The 24,550-nt window shown below is 32.2% G+C and overlaps 1 protein-coding gene across 1 annotated transcript in view; it reads left to right on the top strand.

Annotated features, from left to right (window-relative positions):
* The first annotated feature begins 1,814 nt into the window (after positions 1 to 1,814).
* The window catches only part of LOC113398079 (neuropeptide F receptor), a 79,928-nt gene continuing 57,192 nt past the window's right edge, over positions 1,815 to 24,550 (top strand). Inside the window, exon 1 of the mRNA XM_026636660.2 lies at positions 1,815 to 2,182. Within this exon, the coding sequence (XP_026492445.1) occupies positions 2,162 to 2,182 (21 nt within the window). The 5' untranslated portion in view covers positions 1,815 to 2,161. The remainder of the gene's footprint in view (positions 2,183 to 24,550) is intronic.

Here is a 24,550-nt window from a genome sequence, read left to right as displayed (position 1 = left end):
TCCTGTGTCTATAACGATTTGAGGTTAAGCTGTCTGCCCCGTCTCAGGTTTCCACTCCGTATATTGGAATAAAACCTTGGACGTGTGTACGTATTAAATCGATTGATATATTACTTTAAGTCTGTGTAATATTTGTATTGTAAAAAGTTTATGTTAGATTAAGATCTAAAAATATATTTTGTACTCATAATTTTTTTTATATTAACTGAAAAGCAGTGCGACTCTGTAAGAATTCGTATGTCACCCGTGAAATGTTGACAACTGAATTACAGTGATACGTGTATCCTATAAAATTAAAATTATTAAATCAATGATTATTAAGTCAATTTCACATATCACATTCTGCCACTTCACACTCGTGTTGCGGTGAGATTCGAGTTATTAGCGATCAGATATTAAATGTTTCATCAAAAGTCTTTCTTATGAAGTGATGATTAATAAGCATTTAATATATAATTATGTTCTTCTGCTTAACTGCCTCAGTCGTCTAGTCATATACTCTTATCGGGTTATGACAGTTAAGTAATAAATATTGCACTTGTTCACACACGCACAGAGCCTTATACACTATAATATGTCCCACACAAGTGGTCTCAATAGAGAATTAGTAAATAGCCGTCGCCTAAATCAGTCAAAAATCACTATCAATATAATCTTGAAAGAATGTATGTTATAACAACCACAATATTAAAAAAAAAAACCGAGATGTGAATCGACAGTCGAATACCTAAATCCGCAAAACCAAGGGTAGACAAAAGTCGAAAAAAAAAAATACATATTCTTAGTAAAAATAAATTCAATTGTTAAGTACTTTCTAGAATTGAAGAATAAGTTGATATATTTTAATTTAAGAATTTAATAAATCTAAATATAAACCTCCTTACCTTATGAATTATCTGCTAAGAATACTACTTAACATTTTTTTTCAGCTCCAAATATTCATCTATTCTTATAAATAATTCGTAGAAAAGATAAGTATGGCCCAGTGGCGTGAACTTAACCAACGATCGCAGGCTCAAACTAAAGTTTTGTTTATAATTAATCTCGTGCTCGGCGGTAATGGAATACATTGTGAGAAGACCTTCATGTGCCGAATTAAATTATAAGCATGATATACGGAAGGTATTGCTTACGTTGTAATATCAAACGTTTGAACAATATCGGAGAAAATAATAGATAAGTAATATAAGTACATATTTCGTAGTTCACAGCGTACTAATAACATTCGGAATATTAATTTTAATAATTCGAGATAACCACACGAGTTCGACTCTGGCCATCGGATAGTCGAAAAAAAAAAGTCGTTTAAATAAAAAACATTCTCTATCAAACAGAGTATGACGTTCGATTTGCTAAAAATAAACGTCAATACTTACTTTATTTAGTTTTAACATTCTACAAACGATAGATGAATTTAAATTTATATAACTGTTAGAATTATTACAAGAATCATAGTAATCAAAGTTATTGTTTATATTTGTTTATATATATATGATACTACATATAAAGAAGCAGTCTAATTCACAACGACTGTTTATCAAAAATGATTTAAATTCATCTATTATTACTTAATGTATATCATTTAATATAATAATAAAATACTTAAAATTATTGAAACAAATTCTTAAGATAGTTTTAATATGAATGATAAAATACTTATAGATACTAACGCAATAATAATAAAATAAAAACTAGAGACGCATTTAACTCAACGCAATTGCGATAATGCAGATTTCAAGTCAATTCATAATAAATTGATGAGAATACGTAAGATATAAACGAACTGACTCGTAATAGAAGTACTGAAACTGAACTTCAGTAGAGTGTTCAGTCGTGTTTCAGATGGCAGGCCGAGCGCACGTCTAATCCTACCTCTTAATACTTCGAAACTTCAGCGTTACATTTGAACAAACGAAAAAAAGACGTTTAAAATTCGAATGCGTTCCATTTATTTTTTTAATATAAGGAGACATTTTATTACGTGTGTATTCTAAGACTTTTGTTTTGTTTTTAATGTTAGTTGTGATTACTCAAAATAGGTGTATTTGAAAGTATTTTTCGTAATAACGATGGCAAATGGAATTATAAGCCTGTTTGCAGTGGTGTTAATTTAAATTGGACGTTATGCTACTACCATTTAAAGCGGATTTTAAACATCCTGATGCCTTTTTATGATGATATGGTAAGTTTATAAATTAAAATAATCTTGCTTATATTTTCTATTTTATCTATTTTCTTTGAACAAACTCTGTCAACTTGAAATTACATCTGTTTATGTCAAATAGTTAAATAGTTTTGATAAGATATGTCCAGTCTAGCCTAAGGGCTTTAGATTAGCGATAAACAAAGCTGTCCTAGCTGAATAACGTCTGCTATACATAAAACGTCTTAACAAGGTTATATAAACTTCTTTTTACCTTTAAATTTTGAGAAAAATTAAGATGTATACCAGATTCAGTTAACTGGTTTTTGTATAGGCACTGTAGATTTGCGATTCTCCGTAAATTTGTTCGTGAATATTAATGATTCTGGTTTAAATTATATTTTATGAAAACTTTTATTTAAAAATAAAACTTAAGATATATTGTGTGGGAGAGCAATGTCGCCCGAAAAACAGTTTTTTTTTTAAATAGCCTCAGGGTCTTATAATTGTATGTTATAATTTGTTTTTTTTATTTTTGACATTGTTCGTCATTTTAAATATCGTAATTAAAACTATCTTTACATGAAATGGATATTATGAAGCTTCGTGATCGGTAGTTCTTCCAATTTCACATATAATTAAATGACTATAAAACTATCTGGATTGGTAACTGAATATGAACCTTACTTTATTCTCATTAATAACATACAGCTTAAGCTTACCATGGTAAATGACGTTCTCCTGATCGATTTCGGCCAAGCCGGAATAGCCTTTAATCTCGTCAAGTAACAACCAAAATGGCCCAGTGAATAGAATTAAATCAGGACAGCACTGAGGATTTTTAAGTGACTTGTGTTAAATTTATGCCCTGTTTGGTGGTGAAAGGAAATGTTAAGACCTGAATGTGTGGTATGATTTTCTGCCATAATATGTTTCCATCAATTTACACTGGAACGTGTTTAATAATGTCTGAACTTTCATAATTATTTATTTTTTCAAATAATTGTATTGTGGTGTTTAATCTAAATATATATTTTTGTCATTCATATTTAAACAGTATTTGAAATATGTGTTAACAAATATTTAAGTTAATTTAGAAGTAAATGAAAATTAAAAGAATGATTTTCATATATTGCGTATGATATATACATGTAAATTTATTATTGAACGATTCGGTAAAAAACGCAAAAAAAACCACTTCAAATATTGCATGAATTTCTACCTAAAATAAAAAACTTAACAATTATCCAATTTCAATTAATTGGACGACGTTCAAACTATAACACTGAACTCAAAGCAAAAAGAATCATACCACATTATTAAATATAAAAAAAAGTTATACCCGAATATACATAAAAAATATCCAAGTCCGTCTGGGATATCAGATATTCAACCGCGCAGATATCAAACTACGATTATTAGTATTATTAGGTATTCTTAGTATTGTGTAGTGGTGACTATTATAGACTAAGGGATGGTCTATTGACCATCTATCATACTATATTATAAATATTTTGAAAACCAACTGAGAACCTACTTCTAATTTGAAGTCGAACAATCATCAATGCCTTTCCAGGTATATTGACCAATATACTGGAACAATTTTCCCTTTGTATGCTTTAACTTGGAAGTTGGTCGAAGTAATTTCCAACTATTGGGTCTCCAGGCGACTCGATGATGTTATTTTGAAATAGCTTGAGATAACTCAAATATAGAAGTGATTATTATTAGTAAATTAATTAGTCGTTCGTTCCGATCGGTGATTCAAATTGTTTAACACAGATAAAAATTTATATTTATAAGTTTAAGTTTTTCTTTTTAGAAATAGTGACATTCTTGTCAACGTTTTTATTTTGCTTTATAATACTTTAAATTGAAAACGCAACTTCGTGGTAGGGATTTGTGTAAGCCTGTGTAGGTCTGGTTAAGAAAATATTACCTACGACGGTGAGAGAATAAGTCGGTAACCAGTAAAAATAGTTGTATTGTTGTTTTCCGACTTGAAGGGTATCTTAGCTCCCAAAGAATGTCATATTTCTTACAGCGCCAATGTATGTACATTGTACATATATGTACAATGGTGATCATACACCATTCAGTGGTAAATTTGCGTGTTTACATATTTTATAATAAAAAATACTAATGATTGGTTATAAGGTACGTAAAAAGTCGTTTTAAATAAAAACAAACTTGTAACCCCTGCTCTTCCGCTTTTATACAGCACAGTGAATGTTTTTGGACATTTGGTATACGCATACCAGAAAATATAATCAATTTACCATCTAACAAATTAAATAATATTATTAAGACAAAGGGATCTTATTATTCCTTAAAATAATACTACTTGAATGAGAACTCCTGGATCAAGGGTCGGGTTCAAACAAAGGACTGATTAAACAATAATTGTGAATACTAACATCATTGTTAATTTGGTTTATTTAAAGGAGTGATCATGTGAGTTTCCGATTCCTACTATAGTAAAAATATAAATCAAATATTTTTTGTTTCAATTCCATATATTTTAAATTATACAAAACGTTTATTATAATTTAAATATTTATTCAAATAATCTGATATGGCCCAATGGTTAGCCAATTGAACTGTGTTTATAATATAAACAAATCAGTGAAGGAAAACATCGTGAGGAAACCTACCTAAGAGTGTCGGTTGAAAATCTCTCACAATGTGTTACAAGCCCATATTAAAGCAGAAGCTCCAGGTTTTCTACTTAAATAGAAGACCTTAGTTCATTGACGGGACATTTATTCCATTTTATAGAAAGATAAAGTTATGTATTTTACATTAAAGCCAGTCAAGATTATGATTACACTTAATTTTCTTTTAATTACAAACTTAATATTTATGACGTACCGTAGATTAAGCATTTGAAGGCCAAGGTGAATTTGTATAAAATTATTTAAATTTTACATTAGTCTTAACAGCAAGAAAATTGTGTTAAGGTTCTTTGTTTCGTGAACCAACCGTCAGGAGCGCTGCACACGACTAATGAATTACATTTTTAATTACTAAAAATGTGCCCTGGGGTTGGTTGCCTAACATATATTTGATATATTTCATGCAGTCCAGTTGTTAGCTGATATTAGTGGGATTGCTGTTACTATCAATCAGAGGCTTGATGAAAATTGCTAGACATCGGAAAAGTTCGCCAGGCTAGGAACCACTAATTAATTAATCTACATTAAAGCACCAGCAAATGGTATCACTATATTTCTGTTTAAAAAACTTAGTAAATGTTATAACTGATCACACTAAACAATCTGAGATCCCATTTACAAGCAATTAGAGCAAACTATAGCAAGACTTTTATCAACAGGGTTGAGCTGTACAAAGTGAATGTGAGTACCAGGGACATGCCTGCACAGGATCCTACTAACTCCTACATACGGAATGATTTACACTAAATACAAAAAAGCGGTTTTACCTTCTTGCAATAATAATTGTTAAAGCTAGATGTGACCTACTATCTTAAAGTATGCCTTTCTGATACAAACAGATTAAAAAGTGTCGCCCTAAGTATTACATTTCCGGCATTTTTGTTCTGAATTATAAGTAATGTATTGAATTAAAACAGCTTCAATAACGATATTAGCAGTGCTTGTAAAAGCCTTCATGAACACAGTTTATTATAATTTGAAAACTCTTGAGGTGACCTAAAAATTTTCCTCCGATATATTGTACCTGACTTTCATCCTAAGTGATATTCTCGGGTCTAGGACATTTCAATAGCTATTCGGCAAGATAATGGGTACATTCCGATATCACGTTACTTAACGATTAATTTTCTAATATACCGCTGAACCGATTTTGATAAAATTTTAATATAATCGTAGTTTAAATTTTAACTTGATGATTTTGATGCAGTTAATAGACATTTAGAAATATATTTAGTATCCGTGAATTGGTCTTTAAGCTAAATTTTACACAATTAATATTGATACTATCATGCAATATTGTTTTCAAAGCACAATTAAATATATGTATCTGACATGCAATAAAATAATATGCTATTGCTATCGTCCAGTTCAAGTTACTTCATTAGAAGAACGACCTTTAGTTAAATTGTCCATTGTCCATAATATTGTCCATAATACATTTATTTTAATTTATGCCACGGTTATTCTCAATGGAGACTAAAATATCCTCACTAACATTATGAAGGCGAAAGATTGTATGTGTAGATATTTGTTACTCTTTCACACAAAAACAATGAATGGATTTTAATGAAAGTTTACAATAAGCATCAAAATAACACATATAATTTGTAAAAATATTGTGTGATTGATACCTAACAATCAATTCCTAAAATTCGAGCGAAACCACAAGAGAAAACTAGTATTACATATATACTAAGTGCGCTATTTTCTCATCCTGGGAAGATGGGAAGGCAATATGACCCGACTGGTGAGACACGGGACCACTAGGGGTAGAGAAGTGTAGTCATGATCAAATTTTAGCCTGCACCTCTTATTGATTCTACTCAGGATTTGAATTCAGGTAGAAAGAGTAAGGTTTTTTATCTGAATTCCGGTGTAAAGTCGTAGTTTAATCAAATGGTTTATCAAGATATAAAGTCTTACGATTGCGTGTGCATAATATCTTAGCCATTCACCATTCTGGAATCAAAGACAAAAAAATTCAATTTTTAAATATTCGAAAGTATATTTTTAAATTAATTTCCGAGAAATAGTTATCTGTCTCATGAAAGTATTTTCCCTAACGGTACATTTAGTCATAACATGGTAACATAAATATGTTAGTTAGTTGAGAACTTATATATAAGAATAAGGTAAGGACTTGTCGAAGTCTTGAACACTGTCTATTTTATGTATGGCCACACAAGGCATTCACACCCTTTTCCTTTTAAGGACTAGCTTATAAGGTTGCAGATGTCAAGGTCCTTGATTTGAATACCAGGTCACGTTACTAAAAAAATATTGCGGTATTCTGTAAGGGAATCATCAGCACGGACTTCAGAAATTGGTAGTGTTTATACTCGTATAAGTTGTTGGTTTTGAGAACTTTCTCCAATAATATTGGACTACCGTCCCATTTGATTGGAAGTGCGTGGGATTAAGAGTGGAACAGATTCCATAATTTTGAAATCACTCTCATGAGTTAGCTTATGTTTGCGAACTATAATATCTCCTGTGTAGTTAGAGTGGTTTGTTGAGTTGAGTTGAAGTTTCTCGTGGCCGAAAGCAGTTTAGAAAATTATACTTCTACATATAATAAAATTTACATGTTACCTGTAACATTGTTACATCTATGATATAGAAAATAGTAGCATAATAAATTTAATTTACTTAACCATGTACAAAAATTTTGATTAAGTTTGTTTAAACTTACCATAATATGTGACATTTTCCAATCGTTTTAAAAATAATTTGGCAATTGTTAATAATTTTAATAGGATTCGTGCTTTCAATACAAAATACTGCCAAGTTTGAAAGTAAATGGCAAGCCAAAACTTACTTATTTTTAATCAAAAGTTGGCACGAATTCGTTGACCAAGTACGTCATCAAAACAGAATATGAATTTTATATTGGTATTGAGTTTTTTGGAAAACGAGGTTCACGACTTGTTCTGCATAGATTTTTAGAATATGATTTTATATTAGTCTATTTTAATTATTAGTAAGAGATTGAATAGAAACCTTAATATCCAAGTTTTAGGTAAGTATTTCACGAATGGACGGGATAGTAAAACGAAACCATTCTAAAGAAATATTTCTATCAGCCAAGTTTATATGTGCACTATGAGCACAGATGACTGCACCCAAAATACATTTTTAACATGGGATTTTTCCAAAGTACCCTGTATTACTTTTAACACAAGAACTTCTTTAATGAACTTTGGCCACGATAACCATTCTCAAAAGTCATCGGCCAGAAGATATTAGTGTGTATGGATACAAATGCACCCTCTATTTTAATTAGCATCTCCCATCTCCATTGGCTCATTTTACGATCACCACTGTGAACTAAGCACTAAGTGCCCTACCCATCCGTAAAAATACCATATTTCTAATTTTGGATTATGAATATGAAGAACCCAATATTTTTTATGTCCTGACCTAAGATTGCAATCCACGACCTTGAAATCTGCAGCTTTTTAAGCTAGCCAAACGAATGTGTCGGTTCTAACTGAATAAGACTGGCACGAGCGCAAGAATTGATTTCTGGTGTTTGATTCGATACCGTGGATCCGCGATACTAGTCCTTATCTATTAGGTAATACAATACGCGACACAAACGTCACAACACCTACGTCACTACGATATTACCAGATGGTCAAACGTAGTGGGAATATTTGATAATCGCTTTATTAATTACGTCATTAGATATAATAAATTAAAATATATTACACAACATGATTATAGTAGATACAATATCTTGACGTTACAAGATATATTTTAATTGAAATTTCTTGTTGGGAAGATGACTGAAAACCAACTTTGTAGACTGTTATTACCCTCGCAGGTGAGGCTCACTTTTTTTTTTAACTTGTAACATTTATTATTTTCTTTATTATTGGTTAAAGATGTAATAAGAATCTTTGGATTTGAATTGTAATAAAGCTGTGGTAATCATCAGCTTAAAACATTTCTAATATTTCTAGATGAAAAAAAATTTTTGGCTTCATTTTAATGTTTAAGCTGGGCTGAAATATATTGAATACCATTTAAATTTTCCTTGTCTTTGAATTATATTCTGCTGAACATTGACTACCGGAATAGTTTTCTAATGTTGGCTCAAGGTCATCTTCATTTAGTATTTCTAACAATTCATATTATGCTGACAAAAGAAATTGTGATCTGATTTTAACCTTGAAACTAAGCTTAATGGGGGCGATTGATTTCAGATGATTTGTATTTCACGAAATTATGACCTTATATTATAACCCATGGCCTCGATTTTTAGATCTAGTTGTCTCCAATATTTTGGTTCGCTTTATAATTGGTTGCCGTGATAAACTCTTTTATATATTATAGGAAACAGCTGGTAGGTTATTTCACCACGCTGCTTCAATATGTTTTTTTTTATGCCACCGGTAGTCAGTCATGAAAATGGTACTGATGGTAAATGGTCACCACTGCCCATAAACGTTATTGCCGCATAAAATTTTAACCATTTATTATATAATGTTACACGGTTATATTTTAATTGTTAATTAATTTTCAAAAACTGAAGCTACGAAATGACACTTACAGCGCTTAAAGCGCTCGTTGTTCATAAATCGTCTAATGTATATTCAAATAAAAGGTTAACGAGACAATTAAATATCAAAGTAAAATATTTAACAGGCTATTTCTGAGAATAATGGGTGAGGCTTAATAAACGTCGTTCCAAGTGACTTTGTTATTTAATTAACTAAGATTGTATAGCTTGCTCCTTGCGTATTAATTTTTGACAATATAATTTACTAACTATTTCGCTCACATCGTGAGGAAACCTGCACGTGTCTAATTTCAACGATATTCTGCCACATGTGTATTCCACCAAACCGCATTGGAGCGGCGTGGCCAGGCGTTAGCCCATCAGTGAGAAATTTACAGGCTGTTAATGTAACTATTTTGCTCGGTTTCACCCGCCTTATACGTACTCTGCTCCAGTGGGTCAAACCGTAATGTTGGATCTTCCTCAAGACGGATTTTCCTATATACTGAGTAGGCCCTGGCCTAGGGCGGCAAAACTTCTTGATCTTTTGCTTAGAAGTCGCGCCTTAATTAAATTGTGAAAACATTTTAAAACGTGTTCATAATACATCGTAAGAATAAATGACTTAATTTAATTCTTAAATCTTTTATGTTCTTAATATTTTCTTCCCTTACATTCATGTTTAGGGAGTAGAGAGCGGCTACCTCCCATACAAACAAATAACAAACTATTTATTAAGTGACCACCGGTTCGGAATGCAGATTCTACTGAGAAGAACCGGCAAGAAACTCACGATAGAAGACATAGGTCTTGTTATCCTTATCCGTCAATATGCCTCTCTAGTTGATTAGCGCATTCAAACAATCAAAGAAACTCTTCAATTTTATAATCTGTATCAGTACATTAGGGACATATTTTTATATCACCTAGTTGAAAAAGACCTACTAAAACAATATTATTTTTATTTTTAAATAGACAATCAATAAGCAATTATAATGCTTCAATATTGAATAATAATTTTGACTTTGACTTTGACTTTGCTAACTACTTAAGAGCTTTGAACTGCTATTACGATGGTAAGGTAGAGAGGACCGAGTGAGCTAATTCCTAGGGAAGTGTGAGTTTAACTTGTAATGTTAAAGTGTCACTTGTGCTGTATGTTAAACCTTGATTTATATTTTTTGCTATATTCTAACCTAAGTTATATAATTGATAAATGAACAGTTGTTCAAATTATATTTTATAAAATGAAATTAATAATCAATAGTTTGAATAATAGTGAAAATGTTTCATAATTTTGACAAATGTGCTTGTTAAATGGATATTTGTATTTTTTTAAATTTAATTTTAACTATGGTGATCATTTAGTTAGTTATTTTTTTTATTTGATTCGTTTTATCGTCTGCCTTTACCTTATCCATCAATTGAACATTCATCGTAAAAGTAAAGACAAGATTACGAAATAGTATTACTGAATATTACATTACATGACTGAAATATTCAGTTAGAATATCTGTCATTTTATATGCACACGGACAAGGTTTAAGTCACTCCTTTTTTTCTAATCGTTTAATATATTATACAAATTGGAATTATCGGTTCAAACTGGTAACAACAGAATACAATCCGTTAAATAAAACAAAATTACTTTTCTATTTCGCAACTGTTAAAAGAGATGAAAATTATATTATCGGAGTAAGATGTATCTGAGTAATTGAAATATTTGATGGACGTTAAGGTCTAAATTTGCTTGAATTCGTGTGATTTATTAAATGTTATCGTAATCATTTCAATTTCTTCGATAAGATAAACAAATGTATGTCGATATAAGAAAATAGATAGAGGATAACTTACAACTACAATAAAATGTAACATTATGTTTAAAAAGATAAAATAGATAATCGATTATCATATTTACCTGTTTGCTTGTATCAATGATCACTGCTGACTGCGCTTAGATAAATGAGTTTTGACGGAGTTTCACCTTTTAAAAAGAGTAAAAAATCTAGAATCAAAATAAAGCATTGTTTCATTGCTCATAAGAGGGTAAGGAGAAATTCCCATTGATATAAGGTTTGTTGATACCACAACGCGCTTCAAAGCCGGTTAGGGGATACACATGTGGCACATGGCAGATTTTTAACCGAACCACGCAGGATTCCTTACAAAATTTATTTCACCGCCGAGAAAGATATTATGAAATATAAATAACAAAACGCAAGATATGCCTTTACTTATATTTAATACTTATCTTCCCATCCAACTTATTGTCTATACATAGCGAAAATTCTAGGCTTATATACCCGTGTTCTATCATACGTCTTACTCGGCTCTTAGAAGGAACATGAAATTAAATATCTTACACGTATGAATACATCTACGGCAGATAATACGGTACTCACTACAGTTATATATTTCGGATATAGAAATATCATTTATTGTATAGGTATCTATATCAAAATATCAATACTACTCTACGCTAACCACCAATACCACTATAGTGTAATAATAATATTGTTCTGAACGATTTTGGCTACGGTGGTCAAACTTAAGGCAGACTAAGCAAATACACAGGACATTATAGTGCATACTCATAACCAGAAAGAGTTCACGTGCAGGTGCTCTCTGAGCCACGAGGGAGTGCACCCGGTTCCTACTTCTAGAGTTCGGACTGCTACTGAAAATTTTGTTTTTTTAAAAAATATAATGTGTAATATTTCCATATAATACACAAACTTATCCACAGACCCACTCACCAGCAAAGCATTCCTCGGTAGGGTTGGAATCTGGCAATTAGCCGACCGTTAAAGTCTTCTGAATTCCATTCAGTTAACAAAGTGCATTGATCCTAAATATGTAAGATTATAATAATAAGAAGCAAGTGAATGTTCACTTGATGCTGTAAAGGCCCAAAATTCGATTCACGGTCTATTAAACTTGCCTGCAACTACATAATACGAACAAAACAACTCCAATGAAGAACTATAAATTTATTTTATATATTTATATTCACCACCAAGCAATACTTAGTATTATTGTGTTACGGAAGAATTTCCCAAAGTTGGTGGCGCATTGGCGATGTAGGGCATAGTTAATATTTCTTACGGCACTAATGTCTGGGAAGTGGTGACCACTTACCATCAGGTTACCATTCGCCCGCCCGTATACCTATATCATAAAAAAATTTTGGAAAAAGAAATGGAACAGTTGAAGTTTACGTGTAAGTCGCAGGTTTAATTCTACGGCTACCACTTCATGTTGCGAGATAAAAATCGCAAAAGAGGAGTTATTTTAAATTTAAATTTATTAAAGCTCACGCTATTGTTTACCATAGCTAAGGTTAATCTTTCTGTTATTATTTTGCCTTTTTTTTTTACATTTTAGGTAGGCGGATGAGCAAATAGGCCACCTGATGGTAAGTGGTAACCACCGCAAATAGACATTGACGCTGTAAGAAATAACAACCATTCCTTACAATACACCAATTCGCCACCAAACTTGAGAGCTAAAATGTTATGTCCCTTAGCCTGTAGTTACACTGGCTTACTCACTCTGCAAACCGGAACACAGCAGTACTAATTATTGCTGTTTGGCGGTAGAATATCCGATGAGTGGGTGGTACCCACCCAAACGAGCTTGCACACAGCCCTGCCACCAAGTAAAAAATATTACGATCGAGCTAAGTAGTTTGATGTACCTTTTTTTATTTTGTACCAAATAGAAAATTTATCAGACTTGTGTTTACAATGATTACTGAATATTGGCACGAACTTTTCTTTTAGGCGGCTTATAGTAGAGTGAACATTCAGAAATCGTCACGTAAGAAAAAGAGAAGCCTATTTCTCTTTCTCTGTGTATTTCTATAACATTATTTATAGTTTTTGTTTTATATTGTTTGTTAATAACAATTTTATTTCTTGTCATTGAACTATTCTCCAACGTCATTAATTTATTTTATTACGTCTGACATTTAATATATAATATATTTTTTTGTTATGTAGCTAGATATATAGATTGGCAAATGGGCCACGTGATAAATGGTCACTACCGTCCATACATTACGTTGTAAGAAATATTAACCATTCCTTAAATTGCCAAATCGTCATCAACTTTGAGAGCTAAATTGTTAAGTCTTGTGCCTATAGTTACGAATACAATCATTGTGTATGTGAACGGGTCGTCAATGTTATCACAATGTTAAAACGATACGTGATTGAAATAATCTTCTGACTTTGTTTAAATTTAATAAAAAACAATGTGTGCGGCCCGATAGCGGACATTGACACAAAGATAACCTTAACCGCCCACCGCGCGAAACAAAATATTTATATTAACTGAACGCAATACGCATCGATTCAAATTGAATTTGACGTAAAAATTCCGGTACCCAGTGAATAGAATACGGAGATCTTACGCGGAGAACGTGGGCGTTAATCCTGAAATCTGCGCTGCGCTGCGTTTCAACTTTTCCAATCTATATGAATTTCACGAACAGCGTTGAAGTAACACATTGCAACGATTCAGATAAAATGTAGTGGAATAACCTTTAAAGCTCCTCCTTAATCGGATACCGCTCTGGAAAAATAAGCGCCAGTGCTATTCCATAAGACCTCAGTATCTCACACGTAAAGCGATAAAACCGACTTACGGTGATACGTTATTTTGATGCATGAATCTTTTGAATGCTATAATTATTTTACCAATAAAAATTGAAAAATATTGACTGGATATATCATGAGCGCTAGGAATAGTGACAAGAATGCCAGCTGCATTACCCCGTTGAACCGCAATTCCGATGCTCTTGGCAAAAATTAACCAGCCCTTCTGCAACTGGTGGAGGTAATGAGGCGAGGTGTTATACTTTTAATGGAGGTTTTTGCACTACTATAACAGACCCATTTTATAATGATAATGATAGAAAAAATCTTATTAATTTTGATATATATAGATAAAATTATTAATTTACGCCTTTTTAATAAAAAACATAATTCTAATATGATCGGTGCCTCATTTGTTGATTTTGGTATCTCAATCATTTTTATTTTATAAATTGAGCACGTTTATACGGATGAATAATAAATACATAACAGTCCAAAAAGAAATATTACGTGAGGTGAATGAGGGAACAGATTAGTTTAACAGAGAATATTGTGAAAGAATATCGAAATATATGGTACCGAAGGTATTCTTTCTTTTTCCTGCCCGTGTCATCAATTTGGGTTTGGCGCATCATATCTTTTCCTTCCATTCTCCTCTATTATTTGTCACCTGAGCGTTCACATCCATCTCTCTCATATCCCTACCCACACACTCCATCCATGTCTTGTTAGGTCGTCCTCTTCCCCTCCCTCCCTCTGCGCTCATGCTCATCATTCTTTTATTTTGGTACCGAAAGTATTTAATAAAATATATGTATCTATTGAGACTAATCCTTAACTTAAGTTTTGATATATTTTTGTTTGAAATATGGTTTTCATTTGCAATATCGTCGATACTAGATTTCTTAGCTGGTTTTAATGTTATTCGGGCAGTCTGTTCATAATCGGATAATCTCTTTTATGGAATGGTTGTAATACAGAATCTCCTTCGCTGTCGTCGAAAATAATACGAATATTTTTGTGTGGTTACGACATAGCAATCACGCGACGTTAATATTATATCGACTAAGAAAATGGATTGGTACCGTCGGACAGCCAACTCTAGAAACGCGCTCATTGGTTAAATCAAATAGCGCGCTTCCCCGGCTTCCTGTTACTTCCGTCCCTTTACACGAAATTACTCCTACAGATTGCAGGATAGAGGGAGATATTATACATCAAAAAGCTAAGGGATTTGTTTCTTGAGGGTGAAAACACGATCTTGGGAAACGAATTCTCAGGCTACAGTTATGTAACTTGTTAGATTATTTTGTTTTATTTTGTTTAATCTAATGACTTAATTTAAAATTATTAACGTTTACTTGCAAAATGAGCGCGTCTCCTCGTTCAGCATACAAGGTTGGCAAGAATACATTTTTGTAATAATATATTATGTACCTTATGTTCATAAATATACCAAGGCGTATAACATATAGGAGGCTAACAATTCGACCTTTCTTTTATGTGTTTAGAATGAATACCTTCGGGGACTGTAATTTTTTTTTTAAATTTTTATTTGACAGGCCTTATTTCATGTTGTAGGGTAGAATTTTAGTGTATATGTCATGAAATTAATACATTCACTCAATTAACTAAATATTTCCAAATAAAAAAAATATTAAATCCCATATTTAATTCCATCCAATACCCATATTTTCAACGAAACTCTGCCACATTTGAATCTAACAACCGGCGTTGGAGCAGCGTGGTGGAATAAGCTTCAAACCGTCACCTCAAAGGGAGAGGATGCCTTAGCCCAGCAATGGGAAATTTACAGGCTTATATATCATTTATCTCTATGAACTAACGTAGATTGTCGTCAAAATGTATTTCTCCAAATAACACCCGCAAGGTGAAATTCACGTTTGTCATGTCAATAGTCTAAATATAAAGCTTTTGAAACTGTTAAGTGTAGTTATTTACATAATACTATTATACATTAAAACCTCTTTCGAAACGCGTTACATATTATAATAAAAAAAAATAAAAAAATAACATCTCATATTTATGTATCTGACAAAGGTTTCAAACAGTAATTTGATAGACCAAATGTAAATTTAGTTTCATTCTCATTAGTAGTATTTATGAAAACAATCGGTTATTATAACAGTGAGTCACTGTTATAGTTTTTGTACGATTAATGTTGATTTTACATTAATTCAAAACAACTACGCTAATGTGTTTCACTGTAAAAATAAACAAGTTGAATACACAACATTGTTTTATTTATGATGTAGACTTCACGACATATTGATTGTTATTTGTTGATGATCTACGTAATAATAATGATTCAATCTTTAAAAGAAGTGGTGATGTTCTCCTGGCTGACTTCAATCACAGCCTTCGAGACGTATGGTGCATTAATTTGTACGCAAACAAGAGTTTACTTTCACGTTATGGGATGGGAAATCTAGCAAAAAGAAACTAGGAAAAATACTGGTAACTTCTAAACACGGCACTGGTACTGTGAACATCTTAACAGATACGCTATTGGTAGGACGTAGGAATTGAACCTGCGATAAAGGAACTCGGGATCTGTAAATAAAATAGCGAATAAACCAACAAGACGTGTCTACATAAGTATGGTCTATTTCATTCTCTATGTATATCTGAGCAAAAATACATCGTCTTGTTAAAAAGAGAGGTCAACAGACAAGATGAAATTAGTCCATGACGTTTAAGGCCCTTCTTTATATAAAAGATATAAATACATTTATATTTATATCTTTTAACTAAACCACAATATTTAAACCTAATAACAAAAGTGACATGAGTGGGAAGTCGCTAGTCCCTAAGATACGGGTTTTCCTAGTTAACAAACAGGGCCTTCTTGATATAAATATTGGACAACATCAAATACATTACTCTGATCCCAATGTAAGTAGCTAAAGCACTTGTGTTATGGAAAACCAGAAGTAACGACGGTACCACAAACACCCAGACCCAAGACAACATAGAAAACTAATGAACTTTTACTACATCGACTCGGCCGGGTATACAACCCGGGATCTCGGAGTAGCGTACCCACGAAAACCGGTGTGCGCACTACTCGATCACGGAAGTCGTCGATATTATATATTGTATAATAATAATAATATATATATATATATATATTTAATGTATTGTAAACCAAAAAAAAAAAATTTATTAGTAACGTTTATTACGCCCACGGTTTCCGCCCACGGTTTCCGCCCACAGCTTGGCCTGCGTTTGTGAGATACACGAACGCAATATTTTTTTTCCTTTTTTAATCCCTGGCAACCTGTTTGGAAAGTTATAATTATGATGATTAGTTGAGCAGTTCAGACGTAAAAGTGAACCAAACAAACACACTGAGCGTGTGAGTTAATACGAGCGATTTCTATTGAAGGCTTCGCTTATTTCTATTGGGTGAATTTGAGTTCAGTCAATTGCTATGTCATGCACAAGCTTTGATTGATTTATCAAAGCTTTAATATTCCACGCATGCGTTCGATCACGAATATGTATGCCAAAATCTAGTTTCAGTAAATATTTCTATGCAAATTCGATTAATGTTTTCGTTAAAATTTACTATAGTTTCGTAAACATAATAATCGCTCCCTTTTGTCATTATTAATGAGCTCATTTAAACTATATTGTTGTTTATCTGTTATATTATAAGCGTAAGCCGATTTTCTTTTATTTTATTTTGATTGTCCCAGTTTTTATGGGACGGTAGCCGCACATAAAAAATCGGCTATGGTCTCGTTTTGAAGAGCTCCGGCCGTAGATGTGCAGAAAAATAAGGAGGGTTCTTGATTGCAATTTACTAAATTGTTACGATATAACAAATAATTAATTTTAGAGAGCGGATAAAATTTACTTGCGGATTAGGAAGCGGCACTGCGGCTGTAAATTAAAGTAAATTGTTTTCGACAATCTCCAATTCTAACTGAACCTAATGTATACTATTTGGTATTAAAATTACATTTAAATAAGGTTTCATCATTTTGGCACCAAATGTAGATAAGTAAATGACAGTTTACAATGAAATGAAATCAAAACAAAACCTGTCATACGTTCCAAAATTCCTTAAAAATCTTTTGAATAATCGCGAAGTTTCGTGGAAGATACACTATTTCTTTAATAAAGTAAATAAATAACAGCCTGACTCTAGTCCACTGCTGGACTAGAGTCTAGATTTTTATTCGACACCCATTCGAATAAATGTCGAATAAATTCTTTTAAACGGCTAAGACATTTGTTTGAATAGATTTATTGTTACAAATGGTATCAAATGCATTCGATATGTAAGGAATGGTTGATATTTATCACAGTGCCGATATCTATAGGTGGTGAACACATAGCAGGCGACCTAGAAGCATAACCTCATAAAAAAATAATCTTTACGAAATATAGAGAGGTGAAAAACTCACTAAATCCCAATGGAATAATTTCAGGTATGACCTTCAAAGAAACCCTTTACTTTAGCATTCAGGACTTTACATAACTACATAAATACATATATTTAATTATATTCTCTCATACAAGTTCCTATCAAATTCACGAACAAAATTATTTGACGAAGGTATCGTTCACGCCATATAAGCATTCAGCAATATGACATCGCGTAATTTTAACGTTTGGACATTATAGTTCTCTAATATCAGCACGAGTGAAATAAGTCGAAAGGGCCTTTTTCTTCTGGTTTGTTTCAAAAATGCTGGTTTTTACTGAGTAATAAATTTAATATACTAAATTTCTGGATAAACTGGCATTCTAAAGGCGCAAAATAATATCTCACTTTAGAATATTAGTATCGAAGTATATACTTACGTGTATCATTTTATTTACTCTTCTAATATTATTTTTATTTCTTCAGCGTAAAGCCGCATCTATTGTATCTTTCTTGTCGACGTTCTATATTTAAAAATATTTTTTTAATAGGCGAATTGTTTCGGCTCTGTGATACTTGAGCTTCATTTTTTCTTTTCCAATTAAATAAGTTAACCATTAAAATACTTTGTACGCGAGAGATAAATGGACTATATATTGAGTAAAAAGGGGAGTTGTTACCTCGAAATCCGGGCTCTTACTTTTGAAGATACTTTCTTCGTGGGAGCGCTCCCTTGGTCTTCAGACACTCGAAGAACACATCCAAGGGCAGTATGATGTTATAGGAGAAGGATAATAGTCCGTTACACTAGCTAACTTTTAAGCGCGGCGCACTCACAATGCACACGTTGCCGCGGCCACACGAGAAGGGAAGTACGTCATACGTCAAAATCATACCATGGATAAAATTATTGACGTTTCAATATATGCAGAAAACCTAAATACGCTGCATACTTCATATTTAAATATTTCATACGGTTTTCTGACAGCTCTGCTATATTATGCATTTCAAACATTTCTTGATTGTTATATCTATTCCACTTTTGTTTTTACTCCTCCTATGATTGGAATAGTCTATACCTTCTATTTTTTTGGCATTAACTCAGTTCACAGACGTTATTATTATTACTTTAAGCATCTCCATATGTGTGTGTGAGTGACATAGAAAACGAACCATTATTATCTATAAAGATAGAAATTGAAATTTTTAGTTGTTGTTAGGGTTTGAAACGGCAATGTTGTCGTCGCGGATGTATTTGGTGAGTAATAACCCTTTGAAATTCCGACGCGGCCTCACAGGCCTCACGTCGTTACCTTCATAAGTTTTTTGTTTTATTTATTGTTTGAGTAAACTGTTATTCTGAGTGATATTATGAACTATGGATACACCAAGGACTTCCGGCAGTAAACGAAAATGTTGTGCGACAGATTAAAAAGAAATAAAAGAGAAATATCCCCAGAATTTTTGCTTGCTAAAACGAGACCAGAAAAATCAACTTTATTTGGTTTTACGAATGTTACAACGATATTGTCTCATGTTGCCAAAAAAGGAATAGCTGTCATTTCAGCTTCATCAATGTATCATAATGAAAAAACAAACACACTCAGGGGAGCCAGGAATGATATATTTTCATAATTCTACGAAAGGCGGTGTAGACGAAATAGATAAGAAATGCTCTGTCTTGCAGTCGCCGATCAAGATGGCGCCCATGACAATTTTTTACTAGATTTTAGGTATTAGTTGCGTCAATTCTCATCTTTTACATGATGTACACCTGGGACGACACCCTGATAGAGGATCATTTATAAAAAATATCTCGACAGTTGGTATTGGAGCGTGAACTTAGAATGAACTCATTCTAAGTTCACACTATGCCCAACTGGGCAAGAGTACTTGGTTCTGATAAGTGTGAAGATGAAGCTGAGGAAGTCAAAACACAAAAGACTTATCTTCCATGGCAACCTGGAATCAAACAAAAATCGACTGATACATTCTATTCGTGCAATAAACACGTTTGTTTGTAGTGCGCGAAACAAGTGTTCCCTGACTGTGCTTAGAATTTAGCAAGTAATTGAACTGTGGATATTTTTTTTTCAGAAAGTTTATTCACCTACATTATTTTTTATCCAAGAGTTATATTAGTCGTTAGTGAGAAATACTATTTTTTGTTATTCTGCAAGGACTATTTTTTGTGTTTTGATTTTTTATATCGAATGGTCTGATTTTTTCCCTAAATTTAAGCCAAATATTATTATAGTGTTATACTCAAATATTTAATTAAGTTGATTTTCTTTCTATACTTAATTTTTCTTAAAGCTCTTCATTTTTCATCATAATGCAAGGACAAATATTCAACTCCTACTTTCCTTTAAAAAAACCAATATTATATACGCGGCCTCTCAGGGCTCACATCGGCACTAACGTTACAATAAATGCACGTCGGTACTTAAAGGTTAAAGATAAGAAACAGAAAAAAAATACACTGAATCACAAGACGTACGTTATCCCTCGACCTAGGGTCGTTATAAAATATAACTAATAAATGTTTAAACACGTATTTTACATTGGTATGTATAAGCTTACTTATTTCAAGGGGGCTTATAAGTAGGTTTATGAATGCAAGGTGACTTTTAAAGTTACACTCATAATAAGACTAGCGACCCGCCCCGGCTTCGCACGGGTACAATACTGATAATAAATACAACAGAATGTCAATATATACAAAGTTCATAGCTTTTTGTCATTAGACAATACAAACAGCTATGTCCCTGCGTTTGAAATCTGTAATATCTTCGAAAATATTAATTTAAATTACATGCTGTAAATTGCCATATTGATAAGACATATATACTTAAGGATTAATGCTATATTGCTTAAAATTGCTTCGAAAATAAGCCATTATTTCTAAAGAGTAAAGGATAAAAAATGATTATTGTGGGTTATCACAGACCTTTTTAAAGTGTACAATACAGAAGTAAATTATTTTGATCTGTCTAATAGGGTTCAGCTAGCGTTTGCATTGTAAGCGCAAAAAATATGTTTATTTACGACATCACATTTTAAACCTGTAAAATTATCAGTGTTTCTCTTCTATATTGAGCATGTGTTATAAATATAAACCTTCCGGTTGTATCAATCTACCTATTCAAAAAAAAAAAACGCATCAAAATCCGTTGTGTAATTTTAAAGATCTAAGCAAGCACAGACAGACAGCGGTAAGCGACTTTGTTTTTTACTATGTAATGATAATGTTAAACAAACGGCGACTTGATTGCCGCACGCTGGGTCACATTTGCACTACGCTGCCAACTTGGTAGCTCGAAGTATCACGACACTTTTATACGTAACAGCAGAAACTATTCAATTGAAATTATTACATAAGTATCGTACTTTAATGGCATATAAATGTACCTATCCAAATATCATTCCACCTAAAAGATCATATAATTTCAACTTCAAACGTACTCATTCTGGCTTTGACCAGACTAGACCCACTTTTGCAAATAAACTTTTGGTCTTTTTACATTTTAAAAATTAATGCAGGAAGTAAGCCTGTCCAAGTAGCAAGTCTATCTTAGTAAAAACGTGCCTTAATAGTTTTTAATGTATTATGAAAACGTTCCCAAGGCAAGTTCTGCCATTGCCCTTGATAACTCGAAGGTCAGTTCTTATTATACCTATCTCTTTTATTTGTCCGTTTTTTTTTTCTTTTATTATTACGTTAACGTGTATTGTGTATATCTTATTGCCGCCTAATACAATTTTATATCCTATACAATGGTCTGGATAAGACCCCTCTTGATGTGATATGATGCCTTTTGTATGTTCCATTTTATTTCAGATTTCTCATATTAGGTATTCGACATTACTTGGTGAGCACTAAAGCAACTAACAAAAAAACTGAATAGGTTGAATGACCTTGACCGAATTTGGTTAAAGCAGGAGTCATGTATAGGTATACAGTTATAGGAGATGTATTAAACTTAATTGTGGTAGGTTCTCGTTAAGCCTGTTAGGGTTATGTCATGCAAATAACGAGAATCAACGTTATCCGTACCGTCTTGTGTGTATTTTGTTTGCTAAATGGATTAATAACTCGGTATGTCATATCAAACAAAGTAATCGACTTACTTCTTTATAGTTGTGTTTGAGTTCATTAAATATCAGTGAAGTCATTAATAATTATTAGCCGATTTTTCAATCCTCTGATAAACAATTGGATAGTACTTATTTGACAGACAGTAAAATATGGTATCTTTCTATTGTCCGCCTCAGGCTCTATTTAGTCAATAAAGCCGGTAACCGAGGTATAAATCAATCAGCCTCTTTGAAGGCCTGATAAACTATTCAATAGATATAACTAGATCCAGTGATGTTTAGGTTGAGGTTATTTTTTATTTTTCCAAAGTAACATTAGAAATTATAGACATTTTCGTTACAATTGATGACCAGATAACCTTCCCATGTGCTCATTATCCGATAATCGAAACAATTTAAAAGAACACTCAACATTCTTCCAAGCCAAATCTTAATCTTTGATAGTGTCCACATCAGTCTTTATTTTATTGTCTTGTCAATTAGACTAATGAAAGTGCTATTGTAGCCTCAGCTGTATTGAAACTCCTTTCTTTGATTCTATTAGTATCGTAATAATACCGAATCAGCGACAAAGGACCAAAAACCAAACTACAAAATCTCCAATTGACGAGAAAGGAAAAGACTGAGTAAATACACAATAGAAAATATAATGTAGGTTGTTAAACGTCAACTAAACGATTTTATAAGCATTTGCTGTCCTCTTTTAACACAGAGTATACCATATGCGCGTTTTTCACTCATACAAGATTATAATTAAGTTGGAAACCAAAAGCCACAGATAACTTGATACCTGTGCATTGAAAATGGGGCAATTTTATATGTCCTTTTTACAGTCAGATGAGTTACTTCGCTAGTTAGTTTATCGTTCAATTATTCGATATTTGCACAGTCAGCCCTTGGAAAAAAATATATCTGAAAATAGAACACCACTTAAGGCTGAATTAGAAGTAATTAGGATGAATTATGCGGATATATTTTCTAAAGCTGACTAGGGCGAGGCTAAGCAGTGGAACAATAAGAGATTTTTTATTGAATAAATTAATAGAATGTTAAATTGAATACCCTTACTAAACGTATGTCCTAACTAATATTATAAATGCAGAAGAAAATTTGTTTATTCCTTATGTAAAAATTGTTAGGGATACAGACACCGTTAGGTATCTAACATCTTAACAGGAGGGCTTAGCCGCGGACAAAATCTAGTTTTAACTAAAGATACTTGTAGAATAGGTAAAATATGACTTTGATTAGTCAATACATCCCTCCTCAGGATCGTATTAATTTATATAATAAGAGATATTTTTAACATGTGTTACTGTAGAAGCTCGAACTAAGGTAAATCTTACGATTTTACAGTAAAACCTAAGATTTACCGACATGACTTGGTAAATATAAGTATTTATTATAAAGGGACGACTTTTTCGGACTTTTACCATTTCAACCTAACCTAACCTAACATGTAAATCCTAAGATTTACCAAGGGAACGATGGTAAAAGTTCGAATCCCAAAGTTTTATGGACATTTACCATTCCTAATCGGTAAATCTTAGGTTTTACTCAAAAATCTTAAGAAATCTTAAGATTACGATACGGTAAATACCGTAGTTCGAGCTTTTACAGTAACACATGGATAACAAAGGCTTATTGTGATATACAGTGATCAATAAAGAATTATATATAGGATAAAAACACGTGAAGTTTATAATATAGTAATCAAATTAACTATGCAATTGGAAGAGGCCTTGTCCTGCAATTGCGATTGGCTGATGGTTAATTGTTTGATTGAACTATGTAATTTAATTGGTGGAAATTACTAACTAAGTTGTGTAGTAAAAAAAGTAAATGAGTTTGTTATGTCTCCTGCCTGGAAGTCAACAAACATTAACTCCACGCTTTTTTTTTAAACATAAATAAAACAATTCCAACGTTGCTATTGAATATGTATCTATTTAAAGATATCTAAATTATTTATGAAATCTATTTCCAGAATAATTCATATATATTCAGAATAATCATAAATATTATAACGGGTAAAATATCAAATTCTAAAGTTACCCTAAAGTTAGACTCTTATATATTTAGATCCACAGTCTACTTTGAGGGTAGACTTAGTTTGTTCGTAATAAAATGTCACCT

The sequence above is a fragment of the Vanessa tameamea genome, chromosome 24 (genome assembly GCF_037043105.1).
Source record: "Vanessa tameamea isolate UH-Manoa-2023 chromosome 24, ilVanTame1 primary haplotype, whole genome shotgun sequence".
NCBI classification, from domain to species: domain Eukaryota; kingdom Metazoa; phylum Arthropoda; class Insecta; order Lepidoptera; family Nymphalidae; genus Vanessa; species Vanessa tameamea.
Note: the sequence above shows the minus strand (reverse complement) of the source record. Positions and strands in the feature narration are given on the sequence as shown.